At 44.1% G+C, this 16,216-nt stretch overlaps 1 protein-coding gene across 3 annotated transcripts in view; it reads right to left on the reverse strand.

Annotated features, from left to right (window-relative positions):
* LOC142374412 (uncharacterized) overlaps positions 1 to 16,216 on the reverse strand; it is a 47,632-nt gene that overhangs the window by 22,010 nt on the left and 9,406 nt on the right. For all 3 annotated transcript variants that reach the window (XM_075458086.1, XM_075458087.1, XM_075458085.1), the window contains 22 exons: positions 15,808 to 15,988; positions 13,362 to 13,528; positions 13,114 to 13,254; positions 12,850 to 13,028; positions 12,407 to 12,579; positions 11,238 to 11,462; positions 11,020 to 11,129; positions 10,317 to 10,532; positions 10,022 to 10,148; positions 9,707 to 9,929; positions 9,475 to 9,622; positions 9,032 to 9,209; positions 8,714 to 8,891; positions 7,363 to 7,489; positions 7,132 to 7,251; positions 6,615 to 6,762; positions 6,408 to 6,520; positions 5,083 to 5,233; positions 4,739 to 4,987; positions 4,401 to 4,610; positions 955 to 1,136; positions 638 to 821 (listed from right to left, as the gene is read on the reverse strand). In XM_075458086.1, the coding sequence (XP_075314201.1) occupies positions 638 to 821; positions 955 to 1,136; positions 4,401 to 4,610; positions 4,739 to 4,987; positions 5,083 to 5,233; positions 6,408 to 6,520; positions 6,615 to 6,762; positions 7,132 to 7,251; positions 7,363 to 7,489; positions 8,714 to 8,891; positions 9,032 to 9,209; positions 9,475 to 9,622; positions 9,707 to 9,929; positions 10,022 to 10,148; positions 10,317 to 10,532; positions 11,020 to 11,129; positions 11,238 to 11,462; positions 12,407 to 12,579; positions 12,850 to 13,028; positions 13,114 to 13,254; positions 13,362 to 13,528; positions 15,808 to 15,988 (3,730 nt within the window). The remainder of the gene's footprint in view (positions 1 to 637; positions 822 to 954; positions 1,137 to 4,400; positions 4,611 to 4,738; positions 4,988 to 5,082; positions 5,234 to 6,407; positions 6,521 to 6,614; positions 6,763 to 7,131; positions 7,252 to 7,362; positions 7,490 to 8,713; positions 8,892 to 9,031; positions 9,210 to 9,474; positions 9,623 to 9,706; positions 9,930 to 10,021; positions 10,149 to 10,316; positions 10,533 to 11,019; positions 11,130 to 11,237; positions 11,463 to 12,406; positions 12,580 to 12,849; positions 13,029 to 13,113; positions 13,255 to 13,361; positions 13,529 to 15,807; positions 15,989 to 16,216) is intronic.

Consider the following 16,216-nt stretch of genomic DNA (forward strand, 5'->3'; position numbering starts at 1 on the left):
GAGGATGAAGCAGTCAAACACTGCTGTTGCACACAGAGGTGTTGGTTGTCTCGTAGACTAGAGTTTACCTGCTCTAAAGTACTGCAGGACATGCAAAAAAAACTTGAAAATTCTGTAGAAGCAGCTGACTGATGCGTTTTAAAACATACCTGATAGACACATTCACTCTCCCCAATGAGACCAACAAGCATCTGCAGAGTCCCAAATCAAGTACCAGTGGATCCAAAAACGTAGTTCAGAGTCAGAGAATGTAAAAAGGGGAGCTCCAATCATTTCAGCTGCAGATAAAATGTGGGACAGCGCACGCTTCTTTACACACCAGCATACCAACAGGATTTGAGAGGAAATTAATTTCTCGTTTTACTGACGCTGATCCAAAAGTTTTTGGATTATCAAAGGAAAACATTTTTGGATCCAGACTGTCCAAAGATGTTAGAAAGGTTGGGAAACACTGAAGTATTAGTCCGAAATATTTCAGTCAAAAAGATCAGTTCCACTCTCATGTTTGATACCAGGACAAGAAAAGCAGTGTGATTAAATGGCCTGCTCGTGCTGTAACATGTCCAAACAGAGCAGGAGTATTTACTGAGTGTGTTTTTTGTTGCGTCAGAATCAAAAAGGGAAGGTGTCTCCCTACCTGGCAGCTTCTGTGTCAGGTTGATGTTGCTGTACTCTTCAGAGAAGTGCACCCTTTCAGTGGCCGGGCAAAGTAGACCCCTGCTGGTGAGGACTGGTACTGCGATGTCTGAGTACTCCTGGCTGGAGGAGGAGTGCTGCTTGATGAAAACCAAGTAACTCACAACCACCGACTCAGCCTTTGACTTGTGTTGGAATCAGCAGGAAAAAGAAGAGGGAAACATATTCAGGGCAGGGTAGCACTGTGTGGAGGGGGAAAATGTCAACTAATCCCTTTTAAGTGATATTTTCTGATGATGGAGTTGTTGTGTGTGTTACCTTCCATTTGTTGTTCTTTATTGTGGGATAGATGTGCTGCTCCAGCAGATCTTGCGGCTCCAGTTCATGAACTCCAAGCCTTTTGAGCAGCTCCCGGACCTGCTGACTCTCCAGGGGCTCCAAACAGCTCAGCAGAGACGGGTGAACCACATTCAGATCCTCGTACAAAGCAGCCAGTGGTCCTTTATGAAGACAACACACAAAACCCATATGTGTAGTAGTACTGGGGTAGTAAAAAGTACTGGATTAAGTGCTGCCATGACCACCGTGTCTAAGGAAATTTACAGTCATTTCCTTTTAGTTATCAGTTAGGGATTCAGTGAATCTGGGCCTAAGATCACGAGCACATAGCAAATAACTCAAACAGGAAACCTGCAACGACCTACTTTTCTACTTTCTGAGGCTGCCATCTGAAGCCGTGATTCCCCGATGATGTGGTCGCTTCTCAATATTTCAGAAGAACGCTGTTTAACTCAGCTGTCTCTCTGAAACTACCACACTCATCTCTGTCCACTTCACTTCACATTAAAGGCCAGCCTGAGGTTGGCGCTGCACAGAGCTGCTTCCAACTACAATCGATGACCTGAAAAGCAAGACCGCGCTGCCACCAGCACTCCCCGTGTCCCGTTTTCACCGACAAAGAGTCATGGCAACTTAAAAAGGGAAGCATTCACAGGTGTATTGTTCAGATTTCTGTGAACATGCCAGCTTTTTTGTAACAAAGCAGTCATCTAAGAAAGAAAGTACACCTTTTAATTTGAAGGTTTTAAATATCAGAACATAAAGTAAATACAACCTCAAATAATCAACGACACATGACTTATTACACACTGTCAGTGTTTCTCTAACAAAACCTAAAGCAAAATGCAGAAGCACTTTGTGAAGCGCCATATGCACCCTCTTACCAGCTTGTAAAATTACTTTTAGCAGCAATAACTTGAAGTTATTGTTTTCTGTATGATGTTATCAGTCTCTCACATGGTTGGGGAGGGATTTTGCATCAGCTCATTGAGGTTTGTGGACATCTGTTTATGCGTAACTCTCCTAAGATCCCACCAAAACATTTGACTCGAAAGGTCTGGGACCTGTGGCTGCAGAACAAGCCCAGATCACCAGGGCTCCACCACCGTGCTTGACAGTTGGTATGAGGGGTTTGTGCTGATGTGCTGTGTTTGGTTTTCTCCCAACGTGTTGCTGTGCAAGTTCTACTTTGGGAGCTGTTTTTGAAAGTGGCACCACAGTGGCGTTCCATCACTGTGGTGTCAGCAGGCTCTGATCTGAGTGGCTGCACGTCTGCTTATTCTTAGAAAGAGGTCAAGTTGGTGCATAGTCTGTGCGCAGGTCTGTTGCACACCTACCTGGTTGCCCTGAATGTCTGTGTGGACGGAGTTCTAATTGGTCAGATGCAGCTTTAAACGCAGATCCTTTAGGCTCTAGCATGGTTGCCGCGTCTGCTCGCGCGAGCGGTGTTGATGACGTCACGAGTTCGTGCCCGCCATAGGACCCTATAAAGTGGCGCAAGTCGTTGCGCGCCAGTAGTTTCTCCGTCACAGAGGTGGCGCTGCTATGTGAAGGTTACCTCTACTCTACAACCACGAAAGTGGAGAAGAAAACAATGCTGCTGTCAAGAGCAAGAATACTGTAATTAATGATACTGCTGCAGTTTTTGGATCATTTTAATTTTTTAATTCAGTTAAAAGAGGTGAAGGTTTGAAGCCCCCGGCATCAACAGAGTCTCTGCCCTCTTCTTTGCCTTCACGTATCTGTCCCGTAGCTTCTTCCACACATTCTTACAGAACTCTCCCTCTTTTCCCAAAGTTCTGCCCATCTCTGTGAACCAGTTTTGGGAGTTTACGTGCTCCCTGTGCTGTTTCCCTGCAGTTTTGTACAGCTGCCTGTACAGACACACCTCCTGACTGAGCCGGTCTCACAACGGTCCATCCGGTTTGTTGTTCTCGGCGCCGCCAAGTTACAAAAATCGACTGGTGCACGACAACGCGCTGCGCCGTCTTTTCAAGGGAAGCGCCAGGCCTGAAACGTCATTTTGACGTCACGGTGCGACACCGCCGTGACAGACGCGTCAACCATGCTAGCGCCTTTTGAGAGGCGTCACAGTCTCAGAGTTTCTATGTCTGCTGTGAGAGAAAAGAGAGTCTGTTCTACAGCAGGTTAGTGTAGCTGTTTGCCTGAGTGTGCTGGTGTAAATATAAAAGCACTTTCACGTATTTCCTGAGCACAGAATGGTACATGCGCACCTATCTGTTGAATATTTATCCATTTCTGTTTTTCTTTGTCAGTTCAACACATTTTATTTAAAACTGTGCACCTGTGAAACTGAACCGAGCTTTCCTTTCACAGTTTGTTCTGCTGGCATGCTGAAGTCCTGGTTGATTTAGCATTGTGTTATCAACACGCGCACATGCACATCCATACATTCTTTGCAGGTGCAGAGCAATAATTTGCACAATAAAAGAGTAAAAGAAGTGCAGCTACAGCTGTCATGCTGCTGTGAACCGTTTTTTTAGCAATGGTGCAGTTTTTTGGGGATCTCAGCTGCTCAATATGCTGAGAGGACCAACATTGGAACAAAGCTGTGAAAGCAAGCAGTTGTTTTACTGTAAATGTGTACAAACCTATGTGTATGCACAAAATGCACCAAAAAACCAAAGCAGTATGACTACTGAAAGCTGAAGTGAGAGGTGCTGATAATGTTTTTACAATGGCACCTGCCTGTTGGATCAAAAAAAAAAAGAGAAATGGATTATGAAACTAGTGTTTGTACAACTGCTCTGTTCTGTGGTGGTCAGGATCTACCAAAAACGGTCTAAGAAAAGAAAAATGGGGAACTTTTTGACAAGGTAATGGGTGGCCAAGGTTCATTGATGGGCACAGGGTCCAATCCATAAGCTAATGTAGTTCAAATAGCTGAAAAAGTTACTGCTGATTGTGACAGAGAGGTGTCAGAGCACATAGTGCATCACAGGTTGCTGCATATGGAGATGGACACAAGAGTATCAGAACTGAACCAAAGAGCAACAGAAGAAGGTGGCCTGGTCTGTGTGCATTGCTCATCTGAGGGCCAAATGGCACCAAGATGCACTATGGGAAGAAGGCAAGCCGGAGGGGGTAGTGCGATGTTTTGAGGTGCTGACTTGTCCGATGCAGAGAGGCCAAATATCATAACTTACATGACTTAAAGGATCTGTTCTCAGGTATCACAGCATATCTTCTGAGGTCTACTGGAGCCCATGGTCAACAGCTCAGAGATATTTTGCTGTATAAAGTGGACTTTAGATTTTAGACTTTGGATGTTATGGTAGATTGGTGCTTATTCATTTCTCTGAGGTTTCTCTTAGTTATCATGTGAAATAACAACTGAGAAGGGCTTCAGATGGATATATTGCAAATGAGCCACTCACACAGTGAGACTAAAGTTGTGCATTTACCTGTCTGAGCTTTCGCTTTTTTCTTAGTCCTGGTTTCTTCCAAAGGAAAGAACACTCCCTCTCCCCTTAATGCCACCACACGTCCATCAGCCAGAGGGATTATGGGTAGATCTCTGAGGTTTTGCAGTATGAGGTCTGCCTCTCCGTAGCCATGCTCAATAGCTCGGAAGTTGCAAACCATCAGCCTGGCCAGCTGACGAAGGCCTCCCTCTGGAAGCAAATACTTAGTCAGCGTTACAGAGCAAATGGGGATAATTGGAAGAATAAGAATAATATTTAATTTTTAGGAGAATGACAGCAGCACACACTGGAAAGCCCTAAAACCTCTCTGCACACACCTGAATTTATGCCCTCCGCTCTGACCAACTCCTTTGCCATCTCTGTGGTTACCGTGGTGACATCTGATCCCCTCAGGTGTCGGACTCCCAGGTGAGAGAGCAGGGAGGCAGGTGGGGCGGGGCTTAGACCCGGATGGAGATAAGACAGAGACAGATGCCTTTCCAGCTCATCCCCGCCAATCACGTTGCGGATCACAGCGTCCTGACACACGGCCACTTGCGACGGCAGCTTGAACACGACCTTACCATCTGGGAGAGGAACATTTGCAGTTACATGTGGTGGGCTCATATTCTGGCGGGATTCTAAGCTTTTCACTGCCACGACCTGCTGGTGTGAGTAATACCTGAGCTGAGCGTCGGCAGGAAGGCCTCGCCTTTGAGCTTCTGTATAATCTGCCCGGCGACAGGCTTGAAGAAGTCCAGCACTTCGTCAGGGAGGGGGACAAACTGCAGGAACTGGCAGAGGCCCTTCAGCCCCCTGAACTCTGGGTGGTCCTGAAACACAATGGGCAGAAAAGTGTGACTTACAAAGAGGTACACACTCAGTAACTGTTCAGCGCTCTTTCATATTTAGATTAAACAACTCTCTTCAGTTCTGGCTATAATTAGCTGTAATGAGCTGCATTAGCTGTAAGAGTTCTTCTGCATTTACCTGCTGCCTTGATTAACTAGGGCTCTACTATCAACCATCATGAAATCCTTCTGTTTCACACCAATGTTGTTTCACAACTTTTCAGTCACTGTCAGTCAATAAAATTCAACCCTTCCACAGTCTCTGTCTGGCATTATGAGCATCCTGGGTGATCCCGTCCCGTTAAGGACACTTTGAAAAACAACATACTTTCGGGTACTCACAGCTTTTATCAGTTATTAATTAAGTAGAAGGCTGTAGGCCAACTGCACAAGAAAAAATAAAGTACTAAAATAAAGTGACTGCGCCTGTAGCCTGTCTGCCCCACATTAACATATATTTTATATCTATAAGTAAGAGGTTGCCATCAACTGAAAGGCAGTTTGCTGATTCTGAGGTTGTTTTTCAGGATGATGTGGTAGCAGCCTTTAGATTCGCTCCAGCTCCGCATCCACGGTACAGCTTTTTAAGCTCGGTCAGAATTGGATGTTTAATTCCGCGTCCAATCCTTGACAGTGCCAACAGTTATTCTCTTGTGTACACTGCTCTAGTAGTAGTGCACATTGTCAAAAAATTCAAATAAAACAAAATATAAATAAAAAACAGATCAATAAAAAGAACTAAAAATGTTTACATAAAAACTAAAAATTAAAAATGACATATAAACGACGAAAGAAATTGAGAGCTACACAGACTTGCTGCCGATAAGGCCGAACAACAGAGCAAAGAAAGTTCAAACATTTCATTCATTTTCCAAACCCACTTTATCGTATGAAGGGTCTTTTTTTTTTCAGGAGAGACATTTCAGCCCCATGATGACACGGCCAACAAACACTCCAGATCTTAATCAGACTGAACATTTATAGCAGCGATTGAAAAAACATGGTCCACGACAAGGCTCCATCCTGGAAAGCTGATCTGTCAACTGCAGTATGAGAAAGTTGGAGCCCGACTGGATGGAAATATTTCATTCATAAAGCCCTCAAGTAATTAAGACTCCCATACAAACCAGGTCTCATAAGTGCAGTTATGACTTACACTGAAGACATCCATAGCCTGGAGGAAGAGCTTTGGTATTTCTGATCGAAGCCACTGGTTCCAGGAGCTGTCCCTGTCGACATCTTCCCGCGAGGAAGGGATGTCAAAGTCACCTGGAGAAGAAAGTGGCACCAATGAATCATAGTGCTTTTTCTGAAATAAACAAACCTTCCAACCAACCATGCCTTCTGATCTCTCCATTCTCACCTTGGATGATGAAACGAAAGCCGAAACTACGAAGGGGCAGGTAAGCGAACACTGGCTGCTTTTGAGGCTGGCACACAACATCGCCCTCTGCGACGTCACCGCCAAGCTGGAAGGCCAGAGCGAGCTCGGTCGACTCGACATCTTTTATCTAAAGAAGAAAAACAGCAATTACAGAACAGACGCAACAGCTCACAACCCGGCTGACTTCTCAGAGGAATGACTTTCAGTAACTGTCAAATCAACGGTCAAGCTGCTGTAAAACTGGAACAAACTGTTTTATCTCCCTCGCTTTGTTCCTTCTCATTTAAAACCAAACAGCAGGTGGCTGCCTCTGGGTAATGGAAGAAGGAAAATAGCCAAAGAAGAAAGAGTATGGATTAAAAACTGTATATGTCTGTGTGTGGAGCAGAACCCCTCGTAAAGGCAGGAAGGAATGGCAGCTTGTTTTTTAAATCTGAATCGGACAGGTGAGTCAGAAAATGAAGAACACAATCTCAGTGCAGGGCGTGCACATCACCTTCTTGGAATGCAGCGTGGTTTTGACCACCAGCCAGCGCTCGATGCCCTCTGTGTGCTCCACCTCAAGCACATTGTGACTGAGGTCTTTGCGAGTCATGCTCACAAGGCGCTTCTCACTCTGCACACGGAAACAGGAGGGGAGAGAGATACAAGCGGTTTTCTTTTCAGGTCGGTGCACATTCATATCTTACAATGACTGCATTGATGTCACCGGCAAACAATCACACACCTGATTGTAGATGGTGATGGAGCGCAGGCGGTGCAGGAAGAGCAGCAGGGAGGGGTGCACGTCGTGAAACAGGTTCCTGGTCTGATGGCTCTCAGAGCGCAGAGGGAGGCAGATTTTTGTGGTCCAGCTGAACAGAAAAGCACCACAGAACAGATGCACCATGGGTATGTTATCACCAACAGTCTATTGATGAAGTAAATGCTGCTTGGGAATATATTGACACATTTGTTTTCTAGGTCATCCACTGACACAAACCATCAACAGGAAAAACTGGAAAAGTTCACACAAACCCCATTACCAGAAAGTTTGCAAAGGTTTCCAAATGCAGCAAAAAGTTCAATCATCATAATCTTTAAAATAATCTTTAAAATAATCTTTAGTGTTTTCACTGGCCAGCTTCATTGAGAAACTCAAAATATCTTGGAATAGAGGCACGTTTGCCATTGTTTTCCCTCAGCTTTCCATTGAATGATATTTAGGTTTGTCAGAGAATTCTGGATCCATTTTTTCCTTTATTCAAGATTTCAGCTGCTCAACGGTTTGTGGTTGTTGTCTGATTCTCCTCTTCATGATGCACTTTCTGTGCATCAAATTTTAAATGTGTTCATAATTCTAAATACACTGAAGTTGGTCTGTAAAGATAAAGCTGGAAGAGAACTTCAACCTCAATAGGCTTGAAGTCTCTCCTAAAAAAAACAATAACAAAAAAACAAAAAATACTGTAGATTTGTACATAGTGAATGTTTATTCACTATTTTTATTTATTTATTGTATTTTATTTTATATTTATTTTATTCTATTCTATATCTTTACTGTATGCTGCTGCAAAAAAACAATTTCCCAAATTGGGATTAATAAAGTATTTATCTATCTATCTATCTATCTATCTATCTATCTATCTATCTATCTATCTATCTATCTATCTATCTATAAATCATATCTTGGAGTCTTTTAAATGAGGATCAAACAAAGAGATTTTGTTGCATTTCAGGAAAGGAGATTTGTACGTATCTTTATCGATATATTCCATCAGACAAAGGGGAAATAAACAAAATTTATTGAACTGCAATGTGTCAGGGGCTGCTTGCTTTGGAAATGATGAGCTTTTTTTGTTTTAACGTGTTATCCTCAGTGTCATTCAACACAAATACTCAACGTAAAATTAAACGGTGAAAAACCCCCTACTTTTGAATCTTTCACTGGAAACTCGATGCATGTTGTGTGTATTCATGAACGTTTTTCATAGTTTGGTATGTCTTAGTAGGAAAAGCTCAGATGTAAACAATCATGGATGTGTTCCATTTAGCTGCATCAGAGTGAGGGTGGTGTGATGGTGCACGCTGGCTCCAACCTGTGCCGCTTTATGTCCTTGAGCTGCGTGTTCAGAGGCCTCTCGTTTTCAACCCAGTGGGGGAGGATGTATCCCATGGGGCCACAGTTCTTGTCGAAGCGCAAGTGAAAGCCATTGGAGTGGATCTCAGGACAGTCCGTAACCTTGAACACTGACTTGAAGCCGATGCCTTTTTGGCCTATACAGGGAACAACCAGGATCATCCACAGCATGTTGTTGTTTTTTTAAGCACAAAACGAATACAGCTTGATATTTAACAACAGTCAGTTGCTTTGCTTCTGATGATGGATGGAACAGATAGATGATTCACATAATCACCAATGTATCCAAATGTGTGTTTGCCCTTGGTGCTGCGACCAACATCACAGATGGCCTTGATGTTTCCCTCCTGGAAGCCGGTCTCATTGTTGAGGACGGTGATGCAGTCTCTCTCCACAACAAAGGCCAGCGCGGGAACAACACCGGCCTCTGACGGGTAACTGTTGTCATCAGCATTCTGAAAAACAGGTTCTATGAAAACTTTGACTTGAATTCAACTTTGGGGCAAAATCAAAGAGCCTTTTTTCATTTAGAATCTAGATCTGAGCTGGCTTTTAGCTTTGATAGAACTCACATTTCTCACATTTAAAGGAACAAAACATTTTACGGTTCTATCTTTCAGCCCCTGGCACCGTGTGGAATCCACTTTTGCTCTTTCCATCTTTATTCCTTCATAAAGATTTCAGTCCTATTTTAAGTGGTGCAAATGTAAAAGCAGCCACCTGTATGAGCTCCAGGACAAAGTGTGTGTCTTTGCTGTAGAGTTCAGTGGAGAGGCGGTCCAAGCTGCGGCCCAGCCTGTCCTGGTGGACCCGCATCAGCTTCTGGCCCTCTGCGGTCAACTCCACCCCGACACCAAACTCATTCTTCCTGTAAGGAAAATCCAATAAGCTTTATCTTTGACTAAATCTGACACTTACCTGGACTGGATGAATACAAATAATGTTGACAAACCTGATTTCTTTAATTATGGCCTTTTGGAAATGGAATGCGGCCTCTGGCAGGCAGCTGGCAGCATCCTTGTCGTCAGCGTCAGACTTTTCGAGCTGTTCGTCACTCTGAGCTCCTTCAGCTTCGCTGCTGAAGTCTGAGGTTTCTCCGTTGTGAAAGGAGGCCAGCTCATAGAGCTCCTCCCCATCCTCCTCCTCCTCGATCTCTACATCGTGTTCACCGTTGACTAGAAAGAAAAAAAAAAGAGAGAAGAAATTCACTGGAAGAAATTCTCACCGTGTATAACATTCCAGTTGCAGAGTTGACTTCTTCGGTCACCTTGCTGCAGGCTCTGGTTGAGCTGGGAGGAAACAGAGCTGTTGTCCATCATGTCATCCTCAAGGTATTCGTCCTCGCTCGTATTCAGAGCTGACAGACTGCTGCTCGCAGAATCTATCAAATTGGACTGAAGTCATAGAAATATGACAAGTTTACCAGTCAAAACGCATGAACATCACAGTCAATTTAAAGCAGTGTTATTGTTTTCTTCAGGCTATTATTTATCATCTTCAGAATGTTTGACACTTTCTAGACATTTGCACGTTTTTCTTTTTTTTACCACTTGTATTCTCACCTTGGCCTGAACCACGGGAGCCGTGTATGTGTTACAGTTTTGGCTCTGAGGTGGGTTCAGCTTCTTCTGGTAGTCTTTGACCCAGTCTGTGACGCCCAGGAGGATGCCGAGCCGATGCAGGCAGTTCAGGTGCTTCGGGTCAGACTGAGCCACGGCGATCAGGACCTGTTTCGACTTGGCCTGGCCCAAGACACGGGAGAAAGGCTCCAGGAACACCTGAATGAAACAAAGACGCCATTTCTGAATCACAGCTGCAACAGAGAGGCACTGTTTGATGTTGACATTTCTTCATGCAACCCATGAGAGCTTTGGCACAGACAGGAGGAAGTCGGAAGTGACTTAGTCACACAGATGGTACGGCAACAACAACCTGACAACAACCACCTTGTCAGCAGAATGAATTCATGCATTAATTTGTTTGGTCAAGGAGACGTTGTCTGTCCGACAGCTGTTTGCTACAGAGGAAGCTATTATAATTATACAAGCTGAGTATTGACAATTCAAACTAAATCAGCAGCGCAAGACTCCAGACTTCATTTTCTCTGCACAGAATGATGTAACACAGCTCCAATTTCAACTTCCTCTTGAGCTCTTAAACAAAACGAATACAAGACTCAACATACAGCATCCTCCCACAAAGAACAACTGAACTGTAGGATTGCTCTTTAATAAGAATGTACATGGGCAAGGCAACGTGACTGACCTGCTGTAACAGAGCCTGGCAGGTTCTGCTGGGGATTCGGGTCAAACAGGCCAGGAGGAAATTGGCCACTCTGCTGTAACACGTGACGTCCTCTTCAGCCCGGGAGAGATCTAAGAACACACACCTTACGTTGGTGACGGCACAGTCATGCTGCATTTAAAAAGCATTGTTCCAGCTGGACATATTTCCCTGCTGTTTGGAAAAAGGAGCATCGCTACCTTCAACAGCCACAGTTGCAGCCAGAGAGCTCTGCATGTGATTGGCCAGCAGAGCTGTGGGAGCATTGTCAATCCCATCCGCGACCACCATGGACACGAGGTGGCCAGCTGTGCCGACGGGGTCGAGGGCCACAGCGGCACGTGAGAAGTGTTTGTCTCCGGTGTCTGTGGTGATCCTCAGCAGCACGCCTGGTGTTACCTCCAACGCTGCCAGGCCTGTATTTGCTGTGATTATAGAAAATAAATACAAATTAGCATATTAGCTGCACAAAGTCTTATTCCTTAGTCATAAAGTGAGAGGTGCTGGTTTTTGTTAGGAAGGTTGCCAATTCTTCCCACTAGTGCAACAAATCCTTTGAAAAACCTGAAAAGAATTTATCCCACTTAAAGGAGACCAGGGTCAGTCATAACTGCTGGTATTAGACATCCATAAAGGGTAAATATTTATAAAGCTTTCCCACAACTTTGAAAGGTATTTCTACCATATGTGTGGCACCACCCTTATGTCTGTAAGCCGACGATGAACACATGGGTGGAGCGATCAGAAAAATACACAAATGTGTCCAATTGTTGCTGAGGAACTGCAAAAAAGACTGAATAAAAAGGGACGAAGCTTCCTTAAATTGTATGTTAAATAAAATGGAACAGTAAACTGTGTGCCCTGGAGGTTTGAGGGCTGCAAAGGAATAACTACACTCAGTGGATTATTTTCTGCTGCTGGGACAGAGTTGAGGTATTGTTTGAACTACTCATATTTGGCTAACGGCACAGTTTCCTCATAACGTAGGTTTGCTTTTGCTTTACTCTGACTTTGATGTGAATCATATGCCACGGCCTTCAAAATCCCTCAACCACATCTCAACCCAACAGCTTTGGGAGAATGTGGGATGAACGTGTTGGACAGCGCTCGTCTTCTGATCAAACAGTGTACATCTCACCACTTGAGTTCCAGTCACTGCGAAGCTCCACTGAGGCTGTTGAATGCTACATGGTGTCTGGACATGCAACCAAGACACTCCGGTTTTTCATAAAGCTCGTCACCTGTGTATATCACTTTTTCAAAGCGGCATGTTGCCTCTCTTCTAATAATATATCCCGTTAAGCTTGAGAAATTTGACAAGGAATGAGATGTGACGACCACACAAAAACACAACGTGGCTGACGCCTACCTGCATTTCTTTCTATGAAATCTTTGAGGGAGCCGTGAAGGGGTTTAAAGATCAGCTCCCACTGGCTCCAGTCATTTAAATCTTCCAGCAGAGGGCAGGAGAGCAAGCTGGCCAGCGCCTGACTCTTGGACATGTCACCTAAGCGACCCACAGACTCATATCCACCTTCAGCGCTGTTCATGTGAAGCATGTGACACACAGAAGGACAATCAGAATGAGAAAGACCTTAAATGACGGAGGGTTGTAGCAAGAATATTGTTTTACCAAATGAATCAAAACTGAGGATCTTCACTTCTTTGCAATGGTCAAAATGGACAGGAATGTTACATTTAAAAGTTGCTCTGATTAAAATAAAACACACCCGGAGCTAACTTTGATCTATTCTTTCCTCAGCTGTATGGAAGTGCATCACTAAATCACCTAAGGGAGGTCATAAATCTAACCTTGATTTGCTGTGTTTGGCCAGCAGGGCAGACTCATAGTAGACCGGGCTCAGTCCACCTCCCAGCAGATCTTTTTGCCGTTGGACAAAGCCGGCCAGAATGTGTAGGGTGCCGTAGCCCAAGTCACGACTGTCCCGGATCCTGTAATGGGACCTCAGTGCTGCCTCAATGTGAGAGAGCTGAGGGGAAGATGGCAAGATGTAAAATGTTATTTTTGTGCTTTTAGTGTTTTTGTCGCGGTGGTAATGCCGATGAGTGACTCACTTCATCTGGATCAGTGGAGGGTATGCTGCCGCACTGCTTGATGAATTCAAACACATCTTGTCTGGTGGGTCTGAAACCGCTTCCAGAAAGTTCCGTGTTGCTTCCCAGAATCAAAGCAGACCCGAAAGTGTCCTGCAGCAGCTGCACACAACCAGCGAGAGACGGGATGAGAACAGTGTAGGCTGCTATCACTATGGCAACGTTGGGAGAGCTTCCGAAGGGTGAAAACACAAAAATCATAGCTGCACCTGAATGTGCTTCACCAGGAACTCCAGGAAGGTGCCTTGTTCAACAGAAAGGAAATCTTTGACATGGAAGTGTTTGGTCAGCTTCCTCTCCAGACTGGCAATGTTGGCCAGCGTGATGGCTGAGTTCTGAGCAGCCAGATTGTCTTTCAGGAACTGCTTCACTTTGGCTGAGAGGCAAAGCAGACATGTCTGTTATTCACAGCCACCAGAAGATAATATTCAATCTAAGCATTCTGATCTGTGCAAAAGTCTTGAGACAACTCTCATTTCTTCCTATTTCGCAGACTTTTCTTGGTAATCTTTAAGGTGGACTTGAGCAACGGTTCTACAGGCTTTCTGAAGGTCTTTCAAAGGCCTTCTTTGGACATTGGCTGCTTTTGCCTTTCACTGATTTTCAGTCCAGTTCTTGTACCTGCCTATTTTCAGAGGAATGTGTGACCTATTATTCATTAAAGCATAAAAAAGGCCCCTAACTCAAGGCAAGAACCAATGTTTTATTTACACATAACAGGCAACTTAGCAAAGAACCTATTTGAAATGGTATCTTTAGGCATTGTTTTACTCGCAGCCTGCAGCAAAGATGCATCGTTTGTTCTTCATTTGCCTGTATGAAAAAGGACAGTTTGACATAAAATAGTGTTTTTGCACTAACAAGGTGATTCCCAAAGAACTGTTAGCTGAAAACTTGCCATATCTCAGCATGGTGTGCAGTGTGTCCTTAAAACATTTGATGAAACTGGACAAGTGGAGGACAAAAGAAGAAGTGTCAGGCCTAAAGAATGTCCTTAAGAAAGAGGAAAAAATCCAGCAAAGACCTGACACAGGAGCTGAGAGATGCATCTGGACCTTCAGCTGATCCATCTGCTGTTGGCCCATGCCTCATCAGAAACGGGCTCCATGGAAGGGTGGCTGTCAAGAAGCCATTCTTAAAGGGACACTATGTAATAAATTAAGTCATTTATTAGCTCAAATCAACATATTCATTCATAAGTTAGTCCTCATTGGTGTAAAATGATCTCTGTCAAAAATCTCACTTATCCTCCTGAGTGAAGAATAACTAGTCTGTATCTACATAGAGCGGGCAAGCTCTATGGAGGCTGCCATGTCCTTCCGGTCTATGAAAAATGACGAAGTGCCGAGAGGGACATAAAGCACTTCGAATCGCGATTTCCCCACCAGGCCTACAAGCAGAAATGACGTCATTGTGACGTCATTTCCGCCAAATGGCTTATTACAGGCGCTAATGCTAAATAGATTTTATTCCTTGGCACATATGTCTTTGTGTTCATTAGCTTTCTTTTTGTAAGTGCATCATCTTCTTCTTTTTATTATTATTCCTATGCTCCCCCTGGATATCTTCTTTTTGGCGTTATGCTCACATTTGTAAACTGTTATTTTGTTGATTTACTAATAAAGTTAAAAAAAAAAAATGCTAAATAGATTTTATCTCGTAAATGATCCCACTAATAATGCATTGATTGTTACCAAACTTCTGCCGTAGTACACATAGGCTCTTAACTCACAAAACGAGGCATTAGAAAGTTTGTAAGTTTACCGGGAGTTTATTTACCGCTGCTAATGCTCCTATTGCTAACGCAGGCTAATGCTAATGCTGCGTCGACGTCACTTTCGGTAACTCCCGGAATATGACTAATTGCATTGCTTGCACACCAAAGGAGATGTTATGTTATCTGACATGTTATCTGTCATCTGTATTCATAGTGTTGTTGTATGTGTGTTATGTAATCCTTTGTACTGTGTGTCTTGATTTCTTTTTGTTTGTATGGACCTTGAGTCTGAAGCTATAGCTTCTTGAATCTTGACACATTCCGCTTGCCGTAGTTTAAGAAGTTGCAGCGCACATTTGAAAACGTGAGGCGCTAGAGAGCAAATTCATTCGACTTCGCAAAATAAAATTGCACCACTAGATGGGGGAAGAAATTACATAGTGTCCCTTTAAGGAAGGGAAACAGGGAGAAAAGGCTGAGCTGTGCCAAAGGACACAAGAAGTGGGCTGAAAATCAGTGGCAGCAGGTCTGATGGAGGGATGAATCCTCCCCAGACCTCAAGATTACTGAAGCAGTGTGGGATCATCTTGGCAGAGAACGGAACAAAAGGCAGCCGACATCCAAAAAAGAGCTTTGGGATGTCCTTCAAGAAGCCTGGAGAACTATTCCTGAAGACTCCTTAAAGAAAGGACAGAAAGCTCGTCTGAGAGGGTTCAGGCTGTGTTGGAGGAGAAAGGAGCTCAGAGCAGATATTCACTTTAAACCTCCTTAGAACTGTACAATCTCTTCTTTTGCCTCAAATGATGTGTTTTCATTTATGTTTGCCTGGTTCCATAAATTACTGCGCCTATTTCCTGTTTTTTTTCCTGTGTGACAAAAGACTTTTGCACAGGACATCATAACATGGACGGCAGAAACACTATTTCCTGTAGATGAACCTTTGCTGGGGACGGATGTGGGTGCTTGGTCCACGGCTTTCGTTTGTTCCGAAGTTTTGGAGGTCTTGTCTCTGAGCACCAGGTCCTGTGGAACAGACAGGGAGCCTCCGCACACAGCCAGCTGGAACAGAGCTTTTGCCAGCCTGTCGTTTGACACCTGTGCCAGGAAGCTCTCAACATGCTGGATTGGAAGACAAATAAACCTCTGTGTTAGTATTCGTTTCCATGACGTGATTTGCTTGAGTACGCAGATAACTCCAGATACTCTGCCACTCCCAAAGTAAACACTGACTGCAGCATATTTCACAAGGCCAACCGTGACAGTGGAATGTTGTCATCACAGTCCAATATTTCCCTGTCATAAACTTTAGATGCTGATATGGCTGATGTGTGTCCTCTGGTATCAAAC

This window comes from Odontesthes bonariensis, chromosome 23, assembly GCF_027942865.1.
Source record: "Odontesthes bonariensis isolate fOdoBon6 chromosome 23, fOdoBon6.hap1, whole genome shotgun sequence".
In the NCBI taxonomy this organism is placed as follows: Eukaryota; Metazoa; Chordata; class Actinopteri; order Atheriniformes; family Atherinopsidae; genus Odontesthes; species Odontesthes bonariensis.